We start from the raw sequence: 22,047 nt of genomic DNA, 5'->3' as shown, positions 1-22,047 counted from the left end.
TGTCTAATACCATTGGGCTCTGAAATAATCTGGAGAGGCCCTTCTCTCAGTCCCACCACCATTGCAAGCATGGTCTGTGTGGACACAAGACAGGGCCTTTTCAAGGGCTTTCCCTAGATTCTGGAACTCCCTGCCCAGGGAGGTCAGAATGGCCCTTCCTTGTTGTCCTTCCAGTCACAATCCAGTGGCACTCTAAAACCTTTTTATTTTGAGAAGCTTTAAAAACAGAAAGCTTTAAAATAATGGATGAAGTGGTGCTGTATGCTTTTAAGAGCTTTTGTATTGTTTTTAGCTGCATTTTATTTTATTTTTTGAAGTTGACTTGTTTTAATACTGCAAATACAAATAGTTTAATTCTATTTTAATAATCTCTTTTAAATAATTTTAAATAAAATAATTTAAAATTGTAAATAATAAAACCAAGAGACACCCTAAAAGGGGGGGGGGGGTGGCACCAATGCTCCTCAGGCATCTGCATTTTGGCAGAAATGGGCTGTGGCATTTGCCTGTATCTCTGAAGAGATGGTGTGTGTGGAGTGAGGCTCATTGGGAGGAGAACAGAGAGCCCCCAGGTTTGTTTGTTTTAATTAAAATTTCAAATTTTAATTTTTTAATTTTTTTAAAATTAAACTTGTTTTTTAAAAACATCACTTTTTACCAACTTTTCACTTTAACCACATGAAACTATGTATATATAAATACATTTATTTTGTGTCTATGATATCATAATTTAAAGGTATACATTTAAATTTGCTAGTTGTTTGCTGCTTAGAGACTTCTTAGTTCAGTATAAAGCAGTATAAAAATGTAGCTGCTATTGCTATTGATGCCACAAGTATTACCATTACACTCAGTGATGTATGGGAATTATTATTTATTAGTAAATTATTTTAAAAAATTACTAAGGAATCTGTATGGTGTGGGATAGGAGGTCAAAGGGGTGTGGGTGACACCACGAGTTTTCGCACCGGGTGACACCAACCCTGACATGAAATATGATTAATTCTGCCTGTATATCCTTTAACCACTAAGTCACCTTAATTCATATACTATCAAAGTAGTATTGTATCCTTGTCCCCACAGCTGGCTCTCACACATCATTGACACTGTCTGTATCCTGTATCAATTAGGATGAGCAAATGCATGGCTTCTACCTACATCAATACTGCCCCACCTTGATTTCTGTTTTCGTTCATTCATTCACTCACTCACTTTTTATCCCACCCTTTCTCCAAGGTGTTCCAGATATTCCCATTAATCCAGTTTAAGATTTTTCCCACTACATTCACGCAATTAAATTAAAATGGGCATGTACCATTTTCAGGTAGCCACTGCACCTCTTCTTATCCATGCCATTGGGGCTGCTCCCTTAACCCCACCTCCCTCCCTGATGACCTACAGAGCATGCCTTTAGGGTTTGGGGTTTTTTCATGCCATTGAGAGTTCGGCAACCACAATTTAAGCCTTAAAAATCAGAGCTCCAAAACTGTGTGGAAAAACTGGGGGGAAAAAATAACAAAAGGACTAGAAAAAGGGAAGGGGAAAGGGGGGGGGCGGGAAGAAGGGACATTAAGGCCACATGACACATGGCAATTGTGCAACTACCCCATGAATGACTTTTCGCACCTGTGGCATTGCACAATTGCCAGTTCATTCGTGGGTTTCCCCTGTGAGACAGGACAACTATGGATGGGATGTGGTGTCATGTGATCAGCATCGCCAAAGCTGCTTCCCTCCCAATGAAAGCGTGGTTTAAAAGCCACAAGTAGTAATCTCTTAGGTGTCACTGAGGCAACTCCTTTGCTATTCTGATAATACGGGAATCAGCTCATGAAGTGCTCAGCTGTCACTGGAGGATTCCCCCCACACACACACACACACTCAGTGCAAGCATACAAGATTCTCAGTGCAAGATATAAGAACTAAAGAAGATGAGACTTTGGTTCTTATAGAAAAGTAGATGGGGAAGATTATCAGATTGGGGATAGGATGTCCCTGCCCTGTCCTTCCCACTCAATCTCAGGAAGCACTTTCAGATGATATTGTGCAGATCTGGACATTATCCCATCTGGGAAGCACAAATGGCAGCGACTGTGTGAAAGACTTTCATATGACATTGTGCTGATCCTGTTACTGTCCCATCTGTGAGGTAGAATTGTCCTGTCCTTGCCCTTCATTTTGCATTAACAAAAGAGCTTGTTAATACAATTCCACTTCATTGGCAGATTTATGACAGGATCAGCACGTCAGGTGTGAATGTCTTTTGTGCAATTGTTGTAACAAACAAGATAAAGATGGACTTGGCTCTCGTCTCCTGTCTGATAATCTCCAGGTACTGTGTAATCCATTCCTGAATATGATGACAACAGATTCTGATTCTGCTTCCATTTTCACTTCCATTTCCACTTCTACATTCTTTTCGTCAATAGGAACCTTTTTACAGAAGAAACTGTATAACTATAGGAAATACAAATCCAGTCAGAACATTGGGAGCTGTGGAAGATGCATAGCTCTTGTATATTTTGACTACTTTTGTTTAACTGTTGAAAATGTGGAGGCACAGTGGCAATCCCACCTCAAAGGGAAAAATTAGAATCATAGAATCATAGAAATTAAATTGGTCAGATGCAAAGGAGAGCAAGACAAAGAAGAGGGAGTTTCAGTGGTGTAACAAGCTAGACCTGATGACGTTCCATTTTCAACACACTTCTTAAGAGGGCAAAAGCCCTGTTCCCTTTTGCACCTAGCCATTCTAGAAAAGATACAATGGGGAAAACAGTTGGGAAGAAATTAGAAAAACAGTCTAATATGAATAGGTGAAGCATCTTCTTTTTCTCTCCCATCCAACTGCTCAAACAGATTTGAAGCCCCTTATATTTGCATTTCAATTACGAATATAATGTTTAAAAACCTCCACAATGAAGAAATTGGGCACTACATGAGTGAAGATTTCATTAGGGCCCCTTTCACTCTATACAGTTCTAGTGCTAAGATTCCACTTCAGCTGCCCTGGCCCAATCCTATTGAAACCTTTATTTCTGTGAGAGATATTTAAAATTCTCAGCCAGAGAGATCTATTGTCTTTCCAAACAACAAACTCCAGGATTCCATAGAATGCAGTTAAAGTGGAATCATAGTACTATAATTGTATAGTGTGTAAGGCCCCCTAATCTGGTTTCAAGCAACAGGAGATGTTCAGTTCTGCGGGTTAAGAATCAGAAACAGTAGTTCTTCGGATTAATTCATACAGTGTACCAGGATAATCCAAGGCTCAGTGATACTATTTTGCTTCTACATATCTGAACAAATATTCTGTATACTCACCTGATTATCAGGCTCTTCCTTACCAAAGGACATTTCTTCACCATCCTTGGCGTCCCATCTGTAAAACAGAAGACAACATAAACAATGTCAAAAAATCTCTGATCCTCTTGGGTTCTTTTTAGAGAATATCTGTTTTGCTTCAATTAACTGCTGTTTCAACATCTACAGAGAAAGATGATATGAGCTAGGATTAAGTCTGTAGGGTCTGCTGCTGTTCAAGCAATGTTCATAAACCTGATCAGTAAGGCTAAAAAGGCCTCCTATTGCAGTCATTCATGGACTTTTGGCAGCTTAAACCAAAAACTATGTTAATTCTTGAAGCAATCTCCATAATCAGGATAGATTCATCTGGAATATTTCCCTTAATTCCTGAGGCTAATTAGCAGAGTATCTTTCCTGAGGCAAAATGCAGTTATACATATTGTTATTTCTCTTAATCACTGAGAATCTGCACAATCTATCAATCTTTAACAAGCTGGTTGTTTAGACTGCAATATAATAAAAATCATAAAAACCTAATTTCTGTGCCAAGCCATTTGTCACTTGACTAATAACATATGCTAGTGATTTGTGGGGCTGTCTGCTGCAGCCTGAGAGCGAAGCCCAAGAACAAGAATGTATTCCAGAATGTCTTTTATTTTACATGTACCAACATGCATAAGCAGGAAAATGACAGTTGAATTTTCAGTTCTTTCCTGACAATCTCTGTGTTTGAAGTATGCATTAATAATGTATTTAGAACACACAGAATTTAGGGATGTAAATCTTCATGCATTTTATTCTTGCCTAAGAGAATTAAAACATTCAAAGCTTTTCTTAGGCAAGATTGCAAGAGGGTTTGTCTACTTTTTATGACACCCCCCCTCCCCACCGATATACATTTCATGAATTTTTACTCCTCTGTAAACATTTTACAATTTTTTTGTGCAAAAGATGGTGGATTTTGTATAAAATCTGTTTTCGTGCAAAAATACTGTATTACATTTGCATAAAACGCAATGACCTTGCAACTAAATGCATCTTTTCACTGTTGTGCTGGGATGAAAAAACTTGCTGTGGGGTTTACAATTTACTAAATTGAGTGTCTTGATGTTTTAACGTACGGTGATAGCCAAACCTGTCTGTTTCGGCACTAGTGTTGTCTGTCCTAGTATTTTCTTAGCAAAAAAGAAAAGAAAAGGAGAACAGAAGGAGGAACCTAGCAGTTCCTTTAAAACTAAGGAGTTTATCACACACCTGGACTTCTGCTACGCTCCCGTCGCCCCAACGTCACCAATCTGTGACGGGAGCCTCCTGGTGGGATTGCGCCTGGCTCTGTTAAAGTGGAACGCTTCCGTTTTTGTCATGAAAGCATTATTGTAATTGTTAGGAAAAGGGCCCTTTTAAAATCATTATTAAAAAAGGGCCGTTTCCCTAACAATTATGAGAACGCTTCCATGATGAAAACGGAAGCGTTCCACCTTAATAGCGCCAGGCACGATCCCACTAGATGGCTTCCATCGCAGATTAGTGATGTTGGGGTGACGGGAGCATAGCGGAAGTCCAGGTATGTGATAAACTCCTAATAGATATTAGTCTCATATTAATCGACTGCAGTCCATGGAAACATATGCTGAAATATATCAGTCCTGGTAATACTGCTAGATCCTTCCTTCCAATTTTCCTTCTCTTGATGTGTTGAAACAACCCTGTTGGGGGCAAGAAGATTTGGACATATTCTATACATTCCGAGCATGTACATTGGAGGTTCATATTTGGCAGTTGTTGTTGTTACAAACAGTCTGCCACCATATTCACCATCCACGGCTTGAAAATATTCAAAACAAATATAATTTTTTTTAAAAAGCAAACTTTGATTTTGTCATTTTATATAAGGGGCACCATTGTATATAATGGGACAAGCATCCACAGATTTTGCTATCCATGGGGAGTCATCCATGGGGAGTCAACTAAATTCCAGCAGATTCCAAGGGCCCACCAGTGGCATCCCTGGTTGTTGGGTGTCAAACTACTTTGTCCTCCTCCCCACTGCCTACCCACTCAGACCACCACAGCCCCCCAAAGGCCTTTAGGGTCTGGTGTGGCTGCAACTGTACCGGGCTGTGAAGGAACCGGCCCCCTAACAGCAACTGCTACTGAGGGGGATAGGAGTGCAGCTTCCAGAAGGCATGTTTAGGGTCCTGTGTAAGCAGGAAAGTGCCCTTTTTCACTCGCCCAGTAGCTGTGCCAGTCCCTCTGTCACCAGGTGACAACTCACTCTGTGGTCTCAGGTGGTGTGATCTGAACCGCTTGTATTCCCCACATCCCCCTAGTGGGGCCAGTGGGGCCCACTGTACGTTTAAGTCAACTTCAGTTTATGGTGACTCTGTCCTAGTGTTTCCTTAGCAAGATTTAGTCAGAGAAGGTTTATCACTGCCTACCTCTAAGGTAGAGACATTGTGACTTGCCCACCTAGTCCATGTTCATGTCTCCCAGAGCCCTGGTGCAACACTCAACCATTACACCACATTGGCTTTCCCTCCCCACATTTGTCAGTATATAGACAGAAATCCAAGAAAGCAAAAATCCAGTTTTTTCCTGTGTGTAGATGTCATTTACCAGTTAACTTCCTCTTTGTTATGTTGATCTTAATAGCACAGAAATAATAACAACGGTTAGTTTTCTTCTCCTTGTATGATAAGAGTTTCCCTTCCCTCCTCTCGTGGCCTGTCTGGAGTCAGTAATGGGCTGGATGAGGGAAAACCGACTCAAGCTGAATCCAGAGAAAACGGAGGTACTTGTGATAGGTTCCCCTGGTCCAGGAATGGCGGTGGTTCCACCTGTCCTGAATGGGGTCACGCTCCCTGTGAAGGACTCCGTGCGCAGTCTGGGGGTGCTTCTTGACTCGTCCCTTCGCCTGACTGCTCAGGTGAATGCGACGGTCAAGAGCACCTGTCATCAGCTTCGGCTTATTCGCCAGCTGCGCCCATACCTGGCCCAGAAGGACCTTGAAACTGTGGTACACGCCCTGGTAACCTCGAGACTGGATTTCTGCAATGTACTCTACATGGGGCAACCCTTATACCAAACCCGGAAGCTTCAAATGGTGCAGAACATGGCAGCCAGGCTGGTCACTGGTACGTCCAGGGCCAGCCATATAACACCGGTATTAAAAGATCTCCATTGGCTGCCCATTCGCTTCCGGGCGCAATATAAGGTGTTGGTGATGACCTATAAAGCCCTAAATGGCTTGGGCCCAGGATACCTGAAGGACCGCCTCTCCCCATACTCTCCGCCCCGCACCCTCAGAACATCTGGGCAGCAATTACTTAGGATCCCCCGGGCGAGACTGGTCTCCACTACCAGGAGGACATTTTCCATCGCCGCCCCGGCCCTTTGGAACATGCTGCCCATAGAGCTCCGCTCAGCTACCTCCCTGGCCCAATTCAGACGGGACCTAAAGACCTTTCTGTTCCGGACCGCATTCCCTGAATAAGGTCCTATAGGCCTCCTCCGCCGCACTGGCAACGGGACTGGCTAACCTGGGGCCTTTTGTTTTTATGTTTTCTGTAATTATGCTATGTTTTTAATTGTTTATTATTGTATTGTGTTTTAATTGCTGTAAACCGCCCTGATCTGATGGAAGGGCGGTATATAAATAAAATTTATTATTATTATTATTATTATTATTATTATTATTATTATTCTCCCTCTTGCAACTCCATGCATGTGCCTCTCCGATTCCTGGAGGACTTTTGGAATTTGCATGAAGGTCTTCAGGGGTGATAGGAAACTGATCCACCAGGTGTGTCCAAATACCATTGGGATGGGAGTGGAGGCCTGAGGCTAAGAGCTAATGGGTGTCTTAAGACTATCAAATACTAATAAGTGATTCAGCAGAGGGGTCAAGCCCCTACTTGGGGGTTTCCTCGTTCATACAATTCCATTTCCTAGCCATAGAATATGCTACATTACTGTGCAATCATATGCATATTTACTTAGTAGTAGTTTTGATTGAATTCAATGAGACCTATTGCAGGTTTGGGCTGAGTTTGTCTTTTAGATATGCCAGCACTTCAAAGGGGAGCTCTCATATTTCAGGGGAATTGCAGCTTGTTTTTTCGATTAGAAAATCAATTTCATTGTTATAAATTACCGAGAGCTGGTTTGCTGATCCCATTAAAAAGGTACATTAACAAGCAAACTGTTCTTCATATTAAAGAGCTGGAGGTTTTTTCTTCCTTTTTTAAAACCAATAATAGTTTTTTTTTTTTAATTTCTACATTCAGGAATATAGGGATGTTCCACATATGCGTCATGACTAATTTTTAAAATAGTTTTATCACTGTTGTTGTCAGGCCGGTATTATTTATTCCTATCCTGTTATTAGTTTTTATATCACCTACTGCTGCTTTATGTGTGTCAGCAAATAGGTGGGTTATTATAAATTATCAAATAAATATACCTCATTAAAAAAAAGTTTGGTGGCAGAAGAAATTGAGGTTGCTGCCAATACTCTCCTCTCCTTTAAACAGGAGTTGGCAATCTGAAATACTAGTGCTACAAGTGTTCCCTTAATGGAAATAATAACATGCAGTCTTCATCTCAGTTCTGAAAATCTTATGCAAGTGATCAGTTCAGGCCTCTGTGAGAGTGATCTCTTTTCCTCCAGTACACTGGATGGCCATTCCAGGATCCCATTGACCATGCTGACACTCCAGTAGACTTCTACTGTTTCGTACACACAGAGAAGTGGAAACTTTGTCCCTTGGAGATGTGCTACAACCTTGGTTGTATCTCTTGATAGTACAGTTGGCCCTCTACATCCACGGATTCAAACACAGATTCAAATGCCTTGAAAATATTCCCTCCCCACCACTGAAAAATTCCAAAAAGCAAACCTTGATTATGATATTTTATATGAGGGGCAGAATTTTACTACCCCATTGTACATAATGAGATGAGCATCCACAGATCATGGTATCCATAAGGGTCATGGAACCAAACCCCAACAGATACCTAGATTCCACTGTACTTAGGGCTGGTGGGAAAAAATATTTTATCTCAGATGATGAACAAGATGACACTGTGCCCATTCCATGCAGTATGTAGAACAAACATGTTCCAAATAATGAATTACTTGCAAATAATTAATCCCTGCTTGCACCAATAAAGGCACAGCTGAGTTATATTATGATTGTAACTTCACTCATACAATCTCCAAACTCATGTGGGCTGCGCTATTCCTTCCTGGCAAAACCAGAAGTGACTGGAAGTTCACTTTGAGAGAAAAGAAGTATGGTGGGGCCCAGTTTTTGGCAGGTGTGATAATAATTACTTGAAGAAGCAAATGTTATACATTTGCAATACAGACAAGACATAAGTAACAAACACAGGCTTATTTGTAAAAATGAGCTAAAACATAACCATAAAATTTGAAAAAAAATCTAACACACAACAACAACAAATGATCAAAACCAGACTTGACTAACATGCATGTTGCTAACATCTGTTGGTCTGGCAGACACAAGAGAAGATGGCTTTTTTGTGGAGGCCCCAACTTTCGGGAGTTCCTTGACTTGCAATTTATACATCACTTCCTCTCTGACATTTTTTTCACCTTTATTTTTTAGGCCACTTTTTTATTAATGCAAACTCATCTTTTATAACATGATCTTTACTGCTGGATCTACTTCAAGACTTTTTTAGACTCTGAGAAACCCCCAACCAGCATAACCACTGGTCACACTGGCTAGAATTGGAGTCAAAAATAGTAGCTTTCGCAAGCTCATTTCAGATACAATGCTATTTTATGCATTTTATAGTTCATTGTTTTGTGTTGTCTATTAAAATATTTCTTTTAGAGAACTTCTGCAGACACAGAAATATTTTAAATGAGTAAATATGTACATGGAGTACATCTAAGGACCACAAAAATTCAACAACAACTCTTTCCTGGAATGAAGTCCACTTCCCACGCATAATGATGACTTATCATAATTGCAGAGAACCCTCCCTCCTTGGCTGTGGCTGTGGTAATAGTTTGCAGTTGTTTTCTGTACACCTGAGGACATATCTAATATTAAATACCACAGTGAACAGATGGCAATGTGTCAAGGGGATTTTAAAGAGGAGATTTGATGTTTTAGACTATACTTCACATCTGAATTTTGAAGACTATCCATTCATATTGATATGCTAGTGTGGTCCAGCAGCTAAAAATGTTAAAAGGAGAGGAAAGGTTGAAAAATAATGTTATTTAACTGCATTTGCTTCAGACTTATTATTATTATTTTAAAGCTAATTTGATTATTTATTATTTAGTCAGTTACACATATGTTCTATTTTTGGTCATGTGAGTTCAAGATACCATGTATTGCTCTCCTCATCTTCACTTTGGTCTTACATCAACACTGTGACATTTGTTATGGTAAGAGACAATGGCTGACCCAAGGTTAGTTTCATGGCTTCAGTTCTTAACTTGGTTCTCTCAAGTCCCAGATAAACACTCTAACCCATATGTGGGAGTTATTGATGCACAATGTTCAACATTCCTTTCCATTGGCTATACTGGTTAAGGCTGCTGGGAATTGCAGTCCAAAAATATCTGGAGGGCGCATGATTCTAATCTCTAATCACTACACTGAACTCACTGTAGGGCTATCTAGAAACAGTGCATCTTATGCTATGAAACTGCTTTTCACTAAGTCAGACTACAGCTTCATCTAGACCAGTACTGCCTTCTCTGACTGGTATTATCTCTCCAAAGTCCCTGGTAGTGGTTCCTCCCTTCAGCTGTTAGCTGATCATGTACTGAGAGATAGTGATTGCTGAAGTTGGAAACTTCTTTATGGAAAGCACATCCATTACCACTAAGCTAGCATCTATGTCTTCTAGAAGCATAATAAATTATTGTTTTCATTTTTTAAAAAATAGTCAATGGAGTTCCATTAATATAGTAAAGAAATTGGTAAAAACAACATATGCATAGCTTATATACATCTATAACTTTGATTACAGGGAATGAGAATTCACCAAATCACCTCCTCTGGCCTCAACATCTTTTTCAGGATTGCTGTTTAAATAACCATGGAACCAATGATCACTCAAAGTTTTGAGAGCAAACAGTTCATGTGCTGAAAGAGATGATGGCAGCAGATATAAAGAAGGATAGATGTTCTGTAGAATTCAGGCAGAACTTTGCCACAATCACAGTATAGTAACCACTGGGGCCCATGCTAACAGACTGGATGATATCATGGTGCATGGCTCCACTCCAAGACCTGGCCTTCCTTTTTCTGACATACATTCCTGCTGTTTGCACAGAGAATATCCCTGTCATCTCTGGGGTCATTCACATGTTGTTGTTTTTAGCATGACTATGTGAATAATCTCACTCACACATTCTGGGTTTGTTATTCACACTATGGGACTGCTTCTATGCACCTCTTGGCAAGTTTGGCTGCTCACATGTGTCAGCACTCAAATAAAGATGGAGTAGATGATACAAATGTATCTGAAGTACATTCAAGCCATGCAGAGTTTTATCCTGGTTTATCCCAGCTCTATTCACATTAGGTATTCACACAGCCAAGAATATGAATCTTTTAGAAAAACTCAGAAAAAAAACCCAACATCAATTATCTTGGGTTAAGTGGGGGTTTTGTCAGCCCTCCCCCCCAACTTAATTGGATGCACTCAGAATGCATGTGAACAACAAGGATTCAACCCAGATTCTACCTGGATTATTTTCACTGTCTGAATAACCCCTCTAATTATCAATCAGAGTTAAGCAGGGACATTCCCATGTGAGTGAGGCAGAGGGAACTCCAGTTATGTCAGATTACTGATACAAGCAGGATTCCCCCCCCCACCCCACCCCCCACACACACATACACCTCTTTGCTTATTTTCTTCATTAGAAACACAAGTGGGCTAGGTTAGTGGTGAAATCTTTTTATTTTATAGCACGTGAAATAATAGCAGGAATTCTCCTTGCCATACTCTTGTTTTCAGAAGAGAAAGCAAGTCAGGATGTGTGGGATTTAACTGTTATCAGAATGTAGTGTTTTCATTAATAAATGCAATTTTAATATTAATCTGGGTCAATAAGCAGATGATGTATAATGAAGACAAATTATTCCTACCCTGAAACTCTGTTCCATGACAGAAATTTCTTTCCCAAATGAGGCAAAAAACAAATCCAAGAGGCAGTGAAATTCCATTAAAAACTGTTTCCCTACCTTCTGGCTCTGCCAGTCAGTCTGTCCTTCCCTCTGGCTTTACTGCTCATGACTGGCAATGTTCTGGAAGCAGACTCACTGGTGCTCCGTCTGTGTTGTCCTCCACCTGAAAAAGATGCCATACACAGAGCTAGATGATAACCCAGTCCTACCATTAGGCACAGTGAGACAACAGGCTCAGGAAGGAGAGATGGCTGGGAGATGCAGCAGCACTCCTCTCCATGTTCTTCCTATGCTTACTGGCTATTTTCCAATGTTGGAAAACAAAACAGTGTATGCCACATAACTTGTTTTCATTCCGTGTGTGTGTGTGTGTGTGTGTGTGTGTGTGTGTGTGTTGTATGCCTTCAAGTCATTTCTGACTTATGATGACCCTATAGCAGGTTTTCTGATCAAGTTTCTTCAGAGGGGTTTGCCATTCCCTACTGTGTCCTATTGTTCTGGATGTAAGGAAATAAGTCACCCAATCACCAGTATCTAAGATTCAAGTGGCAGTTCCGCTTCAGCTTTAATTTATGGCTGAGTGAGCAAAGTGCAGCCCTAGAAATGAATGCAGCTCCCATGGCTGTTTTTCCACCCCTTGCTCTTTATAGAAATAGAAATATCAGCTACATTTCTACACTGCTTCATACAGTCTCTAAGCGGTTTACAACGTCTATGCTAATTGCCCGCAACAAGCTGGATACTCATTTTAGCGACCTCAGAAGGATGCCAGGCTGAGTCAAAGTGTAATTAGCAAGCCATCAGGGACTTGTACTGAGGAAGATGAATGGTGACAGTCTGCATGGCCTGAAGGCATAGGCTGCATCAGCCTTACCCAATCTGATCTCCTCCAGATGTTTTGAATTGTAATTCCCAGGATCCTGATCATTGCCTGGGGTTAATGGGAATCAAAGTCCAAAAATACCAGGTTGCGGAATGCTGTGCTACAGCAACCTTGCTGAATCTGAATAGGATTTAGCCTGCACATTGGAAAAGAGTCTGCCTAAACCTCCCATGACTACCATGTTGGGAGAAATGGTTAGATATACAGTACGTATCATGAACAAATTTCAAGTGTCAAAGTATGTACAATTGTTTTTCAGTCCTTTTTGTACTGACTGAGATATGTGACTTGGCAATGTCTTTAGTTACCCAAAAATTATTTTGTGGCATTTCTCTGTAGTGTGTGTGTGTCAGCCAATCTATGGTGGTCCCATGAATTTCATGGTGTTTTCTTAGGCAAGAACTTTTCAGAGGTGGTTTGGCCAGCTCCTTGCTTTGAAGCATAGCTTACAGCACCTCTACACTTCTCAGCATAAAGCCCAAGTGGTGCAGCCTTCTTGCGTTGTCACCTTCCTCTACTAAGCCCAAAACATTTTCTGGTAGTATAGCTTTTTAAATACTTTTTTCTTGTAACTATAATCCTCAGAACATGCCCACACAGTCTCTCCTATGGTGCCATTCCCAGCATGCCTCCTAACATCTATGGTTTCTGCTGTGGTGCTCATCAGTTTTCTCTTTGGCTGGTAGCCCAGCTATGCCCCCCAACTGGGAAAGACTTATAGAACAGATAAATTTTTTTGCAGAGAGAAACTCATCACTCTTCCTTTATGTCAGTGTCTTAAAGATCTCCATCAAGCAGCAATGTCACAGACCACCTCCCAAGAAGCAAGAGTAATATATGCAGTTAAAAAGGAAACCCAAAACATATCTGCATTTATATCATTAAATACCAAAATCAAAATCATCCATGCCATAGTATTTCCAATTTCTATATATAGTTGTGAAAGCAGAACAGTGAAGAAAGCTGATAGGAAGAGAATCAACACATTTCAGATGTGGTGCTGGAACAGAGAGCTTCAAAATGGAGTGTGAGAAAGACAAATAATATGGGTCAAACTTAAACTCCCACTAGAAGCCAAAATGACACACACACACAAAAACTCCAGCTTCATTTATATACCACTTCATACTGAACTAGCAGTGTCTAAGAGGTTTACAACTGTAAGCTATTTTCCTTCAACAGTCTGGGTACTCATTTTGTGACCTCGGAAGGATGCAAGCCTGAGTCAAGCTTGAGCCCATTTGCTGGTATTGAATTCTCAACCTTATGGTGTTTAGTGAGTGACTGCAGTACAGGCATTTAACCACAGCACCACCAGGGCTCCATTGTAAAATTGACACTGATCATTGTAAAATATGATAATATAGAGAATGATGTAAGGATAATGTAGAGAGAAACTACATTACAGATAGATAGATTCAATTAAGAAACCATAACCCTGAATTTTCAAGTCTGAAGTAAAGCTGTTCATGAGTGAAGCTCATGGAGGCCTCTCATTCATTGTTATTAAGATGAATCAAAGGAAATGGTAGATGGGGGGAGGGCAGGTGACTGAAACAGGAAAACTGAATTGTTTATGACTATTTATGATGGTGCTTTCCTTTCCACAGAGATGGCAAGGAGATAGGAATTGAGAAGGGGCAAACTTCAAAGTCACCTTAAGTGTTGCTTAACCTAGGGAAACTCAGAGTTGATTCCAACCTTTGTGGGGTAGTTTTGTGTGTCTTAGAATCCAGAACAAAGCAATAGTTAATTTTCACAATTCTGTGGTCATGTCTTCAGCTACCAAACATGACAACCCTCTTCTCAACCGCTCTGCTCAGGTCCAGCAGGCTCAGAGCTGCAGCCTCCTTGATTGAATATATCCACCTGATATGTAGTCTTCCTCTTTTTCTGTTGCCTTCTACTTTCAAAGCATTATTGTCATTTCTAATGAATCCTCCCTTTTAATGATGTGGCTGAAGTATGACAGCCTCAGTTTAGTCATCTTGGCTTCCAGGGAGAGTTCGTGCTTGATCTGTTATAGAACTCATTTAGGATCTCATAGTAACAAATTAGTAGCTAAAATTTTGTGAAAACTAAATGGTTCCTTAAAGATAAAGGTAAAGGTAGTCCCTTGACATAAATGTCTAGTCATAACCAACTGTAGGGATGGTGCTCATCTCTGTTTCTAAATCAAAGAGCCAGTGTTGTCCGAGGACTGCTCTGGTGGTTATGTGGCCTGAATAACTGCACTGAACGCTGTTACCTTTCCACTGAGAAGTGGTACCTATTTATCTACTTGCATTTCCATGCTTTCAAACTGCAAGGTTAGCAGAAGCTGGGACAAGTGACAGGAGCTCAGCCCATTGTGCAGCACTCAGGCCTCAAACTGCCAACCTTCTGATCTTCCGCTCATCAGAACTGGCATCTTTAACCACTAAGCCACCACATCCCTTATATATATATAGGGAATATATCATGGTTCCCTCACAACAAAGACCTAGAAAACTCAGGAAAAATGTGGTCTTGAAGATAAAGCATCCTTTTTGCTTTAATATTTTTGGACATTGCTCTGAAAGGACAGTTAGGTTTTGCATTCTTGTTGAGTTCAACTTACCTTTTCCTTCAGAAGGTAAGGATCGATGTTGGGACTTTCGAGCATTTCTTCCTCCTCAAATAGGAAAAAAAGCACAAAACACAGTAGGACAACAAATTCCCCTCCTACACTCACCCTCCAGATCTAGCATAGAGCAGTTTTCCTGATTTGAAACCACAAAGAAACACACACACACACACACACACACACACACACACACTACTAGCTTTCTTCCCCTATCTGGTACCCTTTCTGTGCATTAGTATATACAATTCCCATTATCATTATACCCCAGCCAGCAACGATGGAGTTGTAGCCCATCCATGCTGGCTGGTGGGAGTGGGAGTTCAAGACACCTGGAAACTCCAGTTTAGGAAAGGCTGGTATATACCCAACCATAGACCCATGGCTTTTCTGGTGCCATGAATAGTTTGCTATGCCAAAGCATAGTGAGAGTGAAGCTGATGTAGCAGCCATGGAAAGAGTATAACACAATCATATTCAGGGTGTGCAAGGTGGAAGTTTCAACTGCTTTCCTTTCACCAGTAGATAAAAATATTTTTGTTTCAGAAGGTTTTTAATAAATAACTGTACCTGGGAGACTTTTTTTATTGGGGAGGGTGTGATTGATTATTTATTTATTTATTTATTTATTTATTTATTATTAACTTTTGTATTTCTTCAAACAATTTTATGTTGTTTAATTAAAACTATTTTAATTGTTTCTAACATTGCACTGAAGATTTTGATTGATCCTGTTGTGAGCTGTATTGAGTCCCACTCTGGGGGTTAGTCTACATGTAAGTGTACTATGCAAATTGGTGCACATCTTTACACATTTGCATTGATGTTTAATTGTCTTCACTTTCCTGCACAAATTCACATCACATCTAGTCACCCTCAGTGGCATCACTAACCCTGGTGTCACCTGATATTGGGGGGGACTGCCAGGGAGATGGCAGTCAAAAGGGTATACTTGGCCCTTTTCTTTGCTGCAGTGGTAAAAGCCTCCTCTTGAGGAGGCCTCTGCCACTATGGCAAAGTCAGGAGAGGTGCAGAGGGTGGAGGAACCCACCAGGTGTCACCCCTCTTCTGAGGTGTCACCTGGTGTGATCCACATCCCACACACCTCCCTAGTGATGCACTGTTCATCCTCCCTCTGCTAAAAATTGCAGTCATCTGAATGTATGTGAAGTAGATGGATGGCCACACATGCAATGATGTGCATTTTTCTGGATTTCAATGGAAACTTTGGTAAAAACCACAAAACTTTTTTCTGTGGAGTTTAAGGAGGTTCATTTTTGGGGGGAGGCAGGGGTGCAAAAAGCCCAAATTCCTGAAAATTTTATGTGGCCAGATCACATTCTATTTGACTGGAACAAGGAGTATTTTACACATATAGGCTAGCTCTGTGACATAGGTGCACTTTATGTCTTTAGTATGTTTTCTAAGGACCTTATCTCAATAGCAAAATCCCTCTCAGAAACAGGATTTAAAGTAGATTTAAATTAGAAAAAACCTGCACATTTTTCACATGGCGTTCCTGCAAACATGAAATAACGTGAAAATAAAGCGAACATAAAAGGGACAAAAACTGCAGCTTTTTACTTTCATGAAGTTCTGAAAGTAAAAAGCTGTGGTTTTTGTCCCTTTTATAATTTGCTTTATTTTCATATTATTTCACGTTTGCAGGAATGTCATGTGAAAAACTTCCTGCATTTGTGGGGGTTTTGTAATTTAAATCTACTTCAAATCCCGTTTCTGAGCAGGATTTCGCTAGTGCGATAAGGTCCTAAATAACAGACTTTTCAAATTTTTATAGGTCAGGTCGTCTAAGACTGATTCTTTTATTATGGAAACTGATTTCATGTTTTTCAATATGTACAATTGGGTTGTCCTTTTTGTTGAGGCAGCAGAGTTCAAAGATGGAATTCGCAAGAATATCATACAAGTAACAAGAATTCATTATAGTGCAAATGAAAGCCAAATTAAATTAGTTATGCTCTTTTTTTAAGAGCACAGAGTACAAATGATAATTTTAATTGAATGTTAACTCTGCTTAGAGCTCCCTTTTACTCTTGAGATTCTACCTCAACATTAGGAACAATGTCCTGACAGTAAGAGCTGTATGAAAGTGGAACACACTCCTTTGGAGTGTGGCGGAGTCTCCTTCTTTGGAGGTTTTTAAACAGAGGCTGGATGGCCATCTGTCAGGAATGCTTTGATTGTGAGTTCCTACATAGCAGTGGGATGGATTGGTTGGCCCTCTTCCAATGCTATGAATCTATGATTCTACCCTGAAACAACATGGGGGGGGGGGGAAGAAACCAAGGACAGTATGACTCAAATTTAGAGCTATTGTTTTTCTACACAGAGCATATTATCGTATTCTGAAATAATTTTTTTTCTTCATACCTTCCTACCTATGCTTTTTCTGTACAAACAGGCAAAAATAGGCTTGGCTTAGCAACTGCTTTTGGAAGCATACACATCAATATAAAGGTTTTGTCTCACCTTACAGTGTAAAGACATGGACACGTTTTAGTAAAACACACACACAAACCAGTATGCAGTGCTCCCGCGTCATATGTGGGTGAGCCATATGCAGCTTTCCGCATGTGCCAGAAGAAGCAATGGTGCATATACCCATGGCGTGTGCGCCATGCTGCACCACAGGCACGAGCCCCATTGTTTTTAATGAGGCTCCACCATATGCAGTATTTGCCTTATGTGGGGTGGTGGTGTCCGGAATGGATCTCCCGCGTAAGGCAAGGATCCACTGTATTGAGACACGAAAACATGAAAAGGGGCCTTGCAAATGATAAAACACATATTTCTGTAAACCTGACCTTGGAAAGTTATTTTTAAAGTAATTAATTACAGTTACAGTTTAAAGACCTCAAACTATTTTTACTTTTATAGTTAACATTTTTAAAAAGTAACCTTATACTTTTCTACTTTCCAGACATAACTCAAAAAGTTACAAAGAACTATTGTAGGGAGGGGGAGACCCCTATCTGAGTGCAGGTGGCCAGTGGTACAATGCATGTTTCCTGGTGTCCACCTCATCATCACCCCAACACCTACAACAGAGCACAAAGCAGATGCATGAAGCATAAGATGTACCAGCACTTGAACCATGTGATATTTTTCCTGCACATTTAGTGAGCCACATCCTGGCTGCATTCGGACCACAGAAATAATCCAAGTTGATGTCATTTTTACTGCCATGGCTCAATGCTATGGAATTCCGGGAACTGTAGTTTTGTGAGACATTTAGCCTTCTCTGTCAGAGAGCTCTGATGCCACAACAAACTACAATTCCCAGGTTTCCATAGCATTAGCCATGGCAGTTAAAGTGTTTCAAACTGTATTATTTCTGCAGTGCGGATACAGCCCCTCATAACTGAAAAATAAACTAAAAATTTGCAATCATACAACAAATTATTATCCCTCTTTAATTACAATTGTAATGTAATATATGTTTCATTGTTAAAGAAAGGAATTAATTACAAAGAACTGGTTATCTGTAACCAATTGCTTCCACTGCCTGTTTCAGACACATCTATTTTGGATGTCTTTTTAAAAATAAAGTTATATGAAGGCTCATCCAGATGGGCTATTAGTTCAGGTAAATGACAAACTATTTTATTTGTGGATTTCACAACTTGCAACAGTTCTTCCTGCTTCCATGTCCCATTTCCCACATCCAGTCATGCCCTAAATATACCAGCTTTTTGTCCAGTCTCCTCCACACCCATTTTAGATGTAGTTAACTGTGGCGTAGGTGGGACCGTGGGATTTCCTTCTCTTCCCATCATCCCCTTTATAAACTCACTACCATGCTTTTCCTCTAGTATCTTCATTTCCAGTCTGGTACATTAATTTTTAATATATATATATATATATATATATATATATATATATAATGGGGAAATGCCATAGATATAAAGCACTATATCACTTTAGCACTGTATTTGTAGAAAGGAAGAAGAAGAAGAAGAAGAAGAAGAAGAAGAAGAAGAAGAAGAAGAAGAAGAAGTAGTGAATGCAGTGCAGCACACAGAAAATATTTAACCTGGTAACTAGAATTATAATTAGGGAATGTTTGACAAAGGGGACTGCCCAGAATTACAGAAGGAACCAACACAATGGATACTCTCTGTTTCAGAATCTCCCGGGACAGAGAGAAAAACCACCCTACCCTCTGACCTGGGTTTTAAAAGTTGCAGCTAACCAATTTCATGAGAAATTGACTGGGACCGGACATATATCATATGCATGGCACTATTGTTTTTATTTTAGAAATCCTAATAAATACAGATACTATACAACTCTTGCCAAATCCCAAGGATTTTGGCTTGTCTGGATGAGCTTTAAGAAATATCTTTCAATTCAGTCACTGGCAGAGACATGAACGTCTGAGAACAGGCAAAAAAAAAGATACCCAAGAACAGATGGCAACATATTTGGGGTCAATAAAGCATCAGATCTCTTTCCTGACCTTTCTTGCTGTGTGGACCCTCCAAGATTGGTTCCCCATCCTTAGTATCCTCAAACCTGCAGATGTAAAAGCAAGACTATTTCAAGTACAAAATTCAGTGAACAAATCTCCTGAAAAATCTGCTCATGTTAACATTAACACTGAAAAAATGACTATGAATTGGCCCTTAGCAAACAATGGATTAACCTTTTTTTTTAAAGTCACCTTGTTTATCTTAAATAATAAACTGTCCTACCTCTTCAGTGTTCCCACCTTGAAAAAGCTGAGCAGGCCAATTTTTTTTTGTAAAAACATAGGAAAAGCCCCACTAGGTCAGACTAGGCTCTATCTAGTTCAGTGGTTCCCATGTCTGTGCTCCCATGGTCAGCTACCAACCACGGCCAAAGGTCAGGGAACTCAAGGCTGGAGACGTCTTGATTTTCCAGTAGTGACAAACCAGATGCTTCTGGAAAATGAGCAAACAAGGACCAAAGGAAACCACCCTCTACCTGACTTTCAGAGGTATGCTGCCTTGAACAAACAGATTCTCTTTAGCTATTATGAACCTCAATAAAGTTACTTTTTAAAAGCCATCAACAGCATTGGCCATGAAAAATACTGTGCAGTTGTGAACTATATTTTAAATATGGTTTTTCAGAAACTGCTCTGAAACTATGGACAATCACTTTCACAAGTATTACTGTCATCAATCGGTGAAGTCAATCAGTCCTCACTCAGCATTCTGATTCTAGGCAAAATCCTCACTCAACATTCTGGGTTGCCACTGGGCTATCAAGAGCAGCATACGTCATATACCTCATCAGAATAATTTTGAGAAGCCCGAAGTTCATTCAGTAATGGAGGGTAGAACACCTACAAATCTATCTACACTTTACAACTGTCAAATGAACCAGTTGTTAGCTGCTCTGATAGTCTCTGTGGCTGAAAAGTAAGTTATAAATACGTTAAATGATAAATAAATAGTGGGTTCTTTTTTTTGGTTTTTGGTTTTTTTTCTAGGATGAAAATAATTTGTGGTGTCTTCCTTTCAAAGGAATTCTTTCCTCAACATCTTCAGGTGCCTCCTTCCTTTTCCCACCTGTGGGTCACTGAATTTGAGTCATCTATTGAGACAGAGACACAATGATATATTATCTTCTTTCTCTTGCAATCTGAAGCCACACATAACACAGCCCAAGAGTGTTATTAGAGATATTGCTTCCAATCCAACTATCCAGTTCCCACTTGGATATTATTTCTATCCTTGACATCTTTGTGAAGCCTACCGCATGTTGTGTTGGATGTAGAAATTACTTACATGCGCTCTGATTTTTCAACATCCCAAGCCCGCCGCCATTCTCCCCTTGCATTCTTGTGGCGAGCCAGCCGCTCAAGGTCAATCTGATCTCGTTCCTTCTTCCATCGCATGTATTCTGATCGCTCTCTTCCAGTCAGCATGCAACCCTTGTCCCCTGGACTCTTCTGAGGAGATTTCCCTCTCTCCTAATTAAAACAAAAAGTAGCTAATTAAAATTAGCACTCCACCTTTCAAGTGCACAGAGGCTGAGCTATGATTCATTTCCTTATGTTGTGGTCATCCCATGGGTGGAGTTGGCTGAATGGCTTTCCAGTTCAAAATTCAATTCCTTCTCCACTCAGCTGCAATGACCCTGTCTGCAAAAGGAGAGGCAATGCTAGTTAGCATGTAACATTGCTGAGCTTGCACAGGCTCCACCAAAATGTTAGTCAAGAAGCCACTATGTACCATTGCTCTGCTTTATTTGTGGCCAGAAAACATACCTGCTGGTTATAGGTATAGTCACAGATATATAAATCATATCCTTTCCAGATGTTTTGAACTTCAGTTCCCAAAATCCCCAACCAGTATGGAACTGTATGAGATGTTGTCCTGAACAACTAGAAGGCCAGTGGTTCTGGAAGACACAGAACCTGCAGAGATCACATAAAAAACCTTTCATGACTGCATGAAGCCACTTTTGAGAAACCTGTGGTCTTTATGAGCATCTGTAATGTGGGCTTGTGTATCTCAGCAAAGCATCCCCATTTCCTAAGAAAGACACTTCTGGATGTTCAAAGCTGGCCAGCCTGCATCTGAGCGGAAAAAGAGATGGGTTTTAATCTATGGTTTGTGGTTCACTCTAGAGCCCCATTCATACTGGTCTAAAAGACCTGGAAGGAACTGGGCTGATCCGGATGCCCCTCCCCCGAATCGCTCCGTTAGCAAGTGCCCACTACAAATTTGAAATCGAATGCATTTTGACCTGCAAATAGAAATCGAATGCATTCTGTGTCTGCTGGCGAGGTGGCTGCTGCCAATCAAGCTATCGTCATGGTGACGTTTGCAGGGCATCGTGGAAAGTGTCCTCCCTTTTTAAAGAGCCAGGCACAGGGGTTTCAGCGGCTGAAGCAGGGAGAGAGATGCCTCTCTCTCTCTCTCTTTTTTTATAAACCTGTGGGCTTTGGGGTCAGATCTGCCCCTGTCCCAGGCAAAGGATGGGATTGCCATGCATTTTTTTTAATGCTTTTAAAAGCAACATTAGCTTTCCCTTTGCTTCCCTTGCTGTATCTGCTCAAGAAGACAAACCATGCGCAT

General features: G+C 40.4%; 1 protein-coding gene across 8 annotated transcripts in view; it reads right to left on the bottom strand.

The window, feature by feature from the left end:
• Positions 1-22,047, bottom strand: part of CCDC9B (coiled-coil domain containing 9B) — a 107,559-nt gene that overhangs the window by 27,374 nt on the left and 58,138 nt on the right. For all 8 annotated transcript variants that reach the window (XM_089521958.1, XM_089521957.1, XM_089521956.1 and 5 more), the window contains 5 exons: positions 20,752-20,936; positions 19,455-19,510; positions 14,972-15,025; positions 11,547-11,652; positions 3,325-3,382 (listed from right to left, as the gene is read on the bottom strand). In XM_089521958.1, coding sequence (XP_089378084.1) covers positions 3,325-3,382; positions 11,547-11,652; positions 14,972-15,025; positions 19,455-19,510; positions 20,752-20,936 — 459 coding nt within the window. The remainder of the gene's footprint in view (positions 1-3,324; positions 3,383-11,546; positions 11,653-14,971; positions 15,026-19,454; positions 19,511-20,751; positions 20,937-22,047) is intronic.

The sequence above is a fragment of the Sceloporus occidentalis genome, unplaced genomic scaffold (assembly GCF_023333645.1).
Source record: "Sceloporus occidentalis isolate IW3139 unplaced genomic scaffold, rSceOcc1.0.p SCAF_4, whole genome shotgun sequence".
NCBI classification, from domain to species: domain Eukaryota; kingdom Metazoa; phylum Chordata; class Lepidosauria; order Squamata; family Phrynosomatidae; genus Sceloporus; species Sceloporus occidentalis.
The sequence above is the reverse complement of the archived record's forward strand: the minus strand, read 5'-3'. Positions and strand labels throughout refer to the sequence as shown.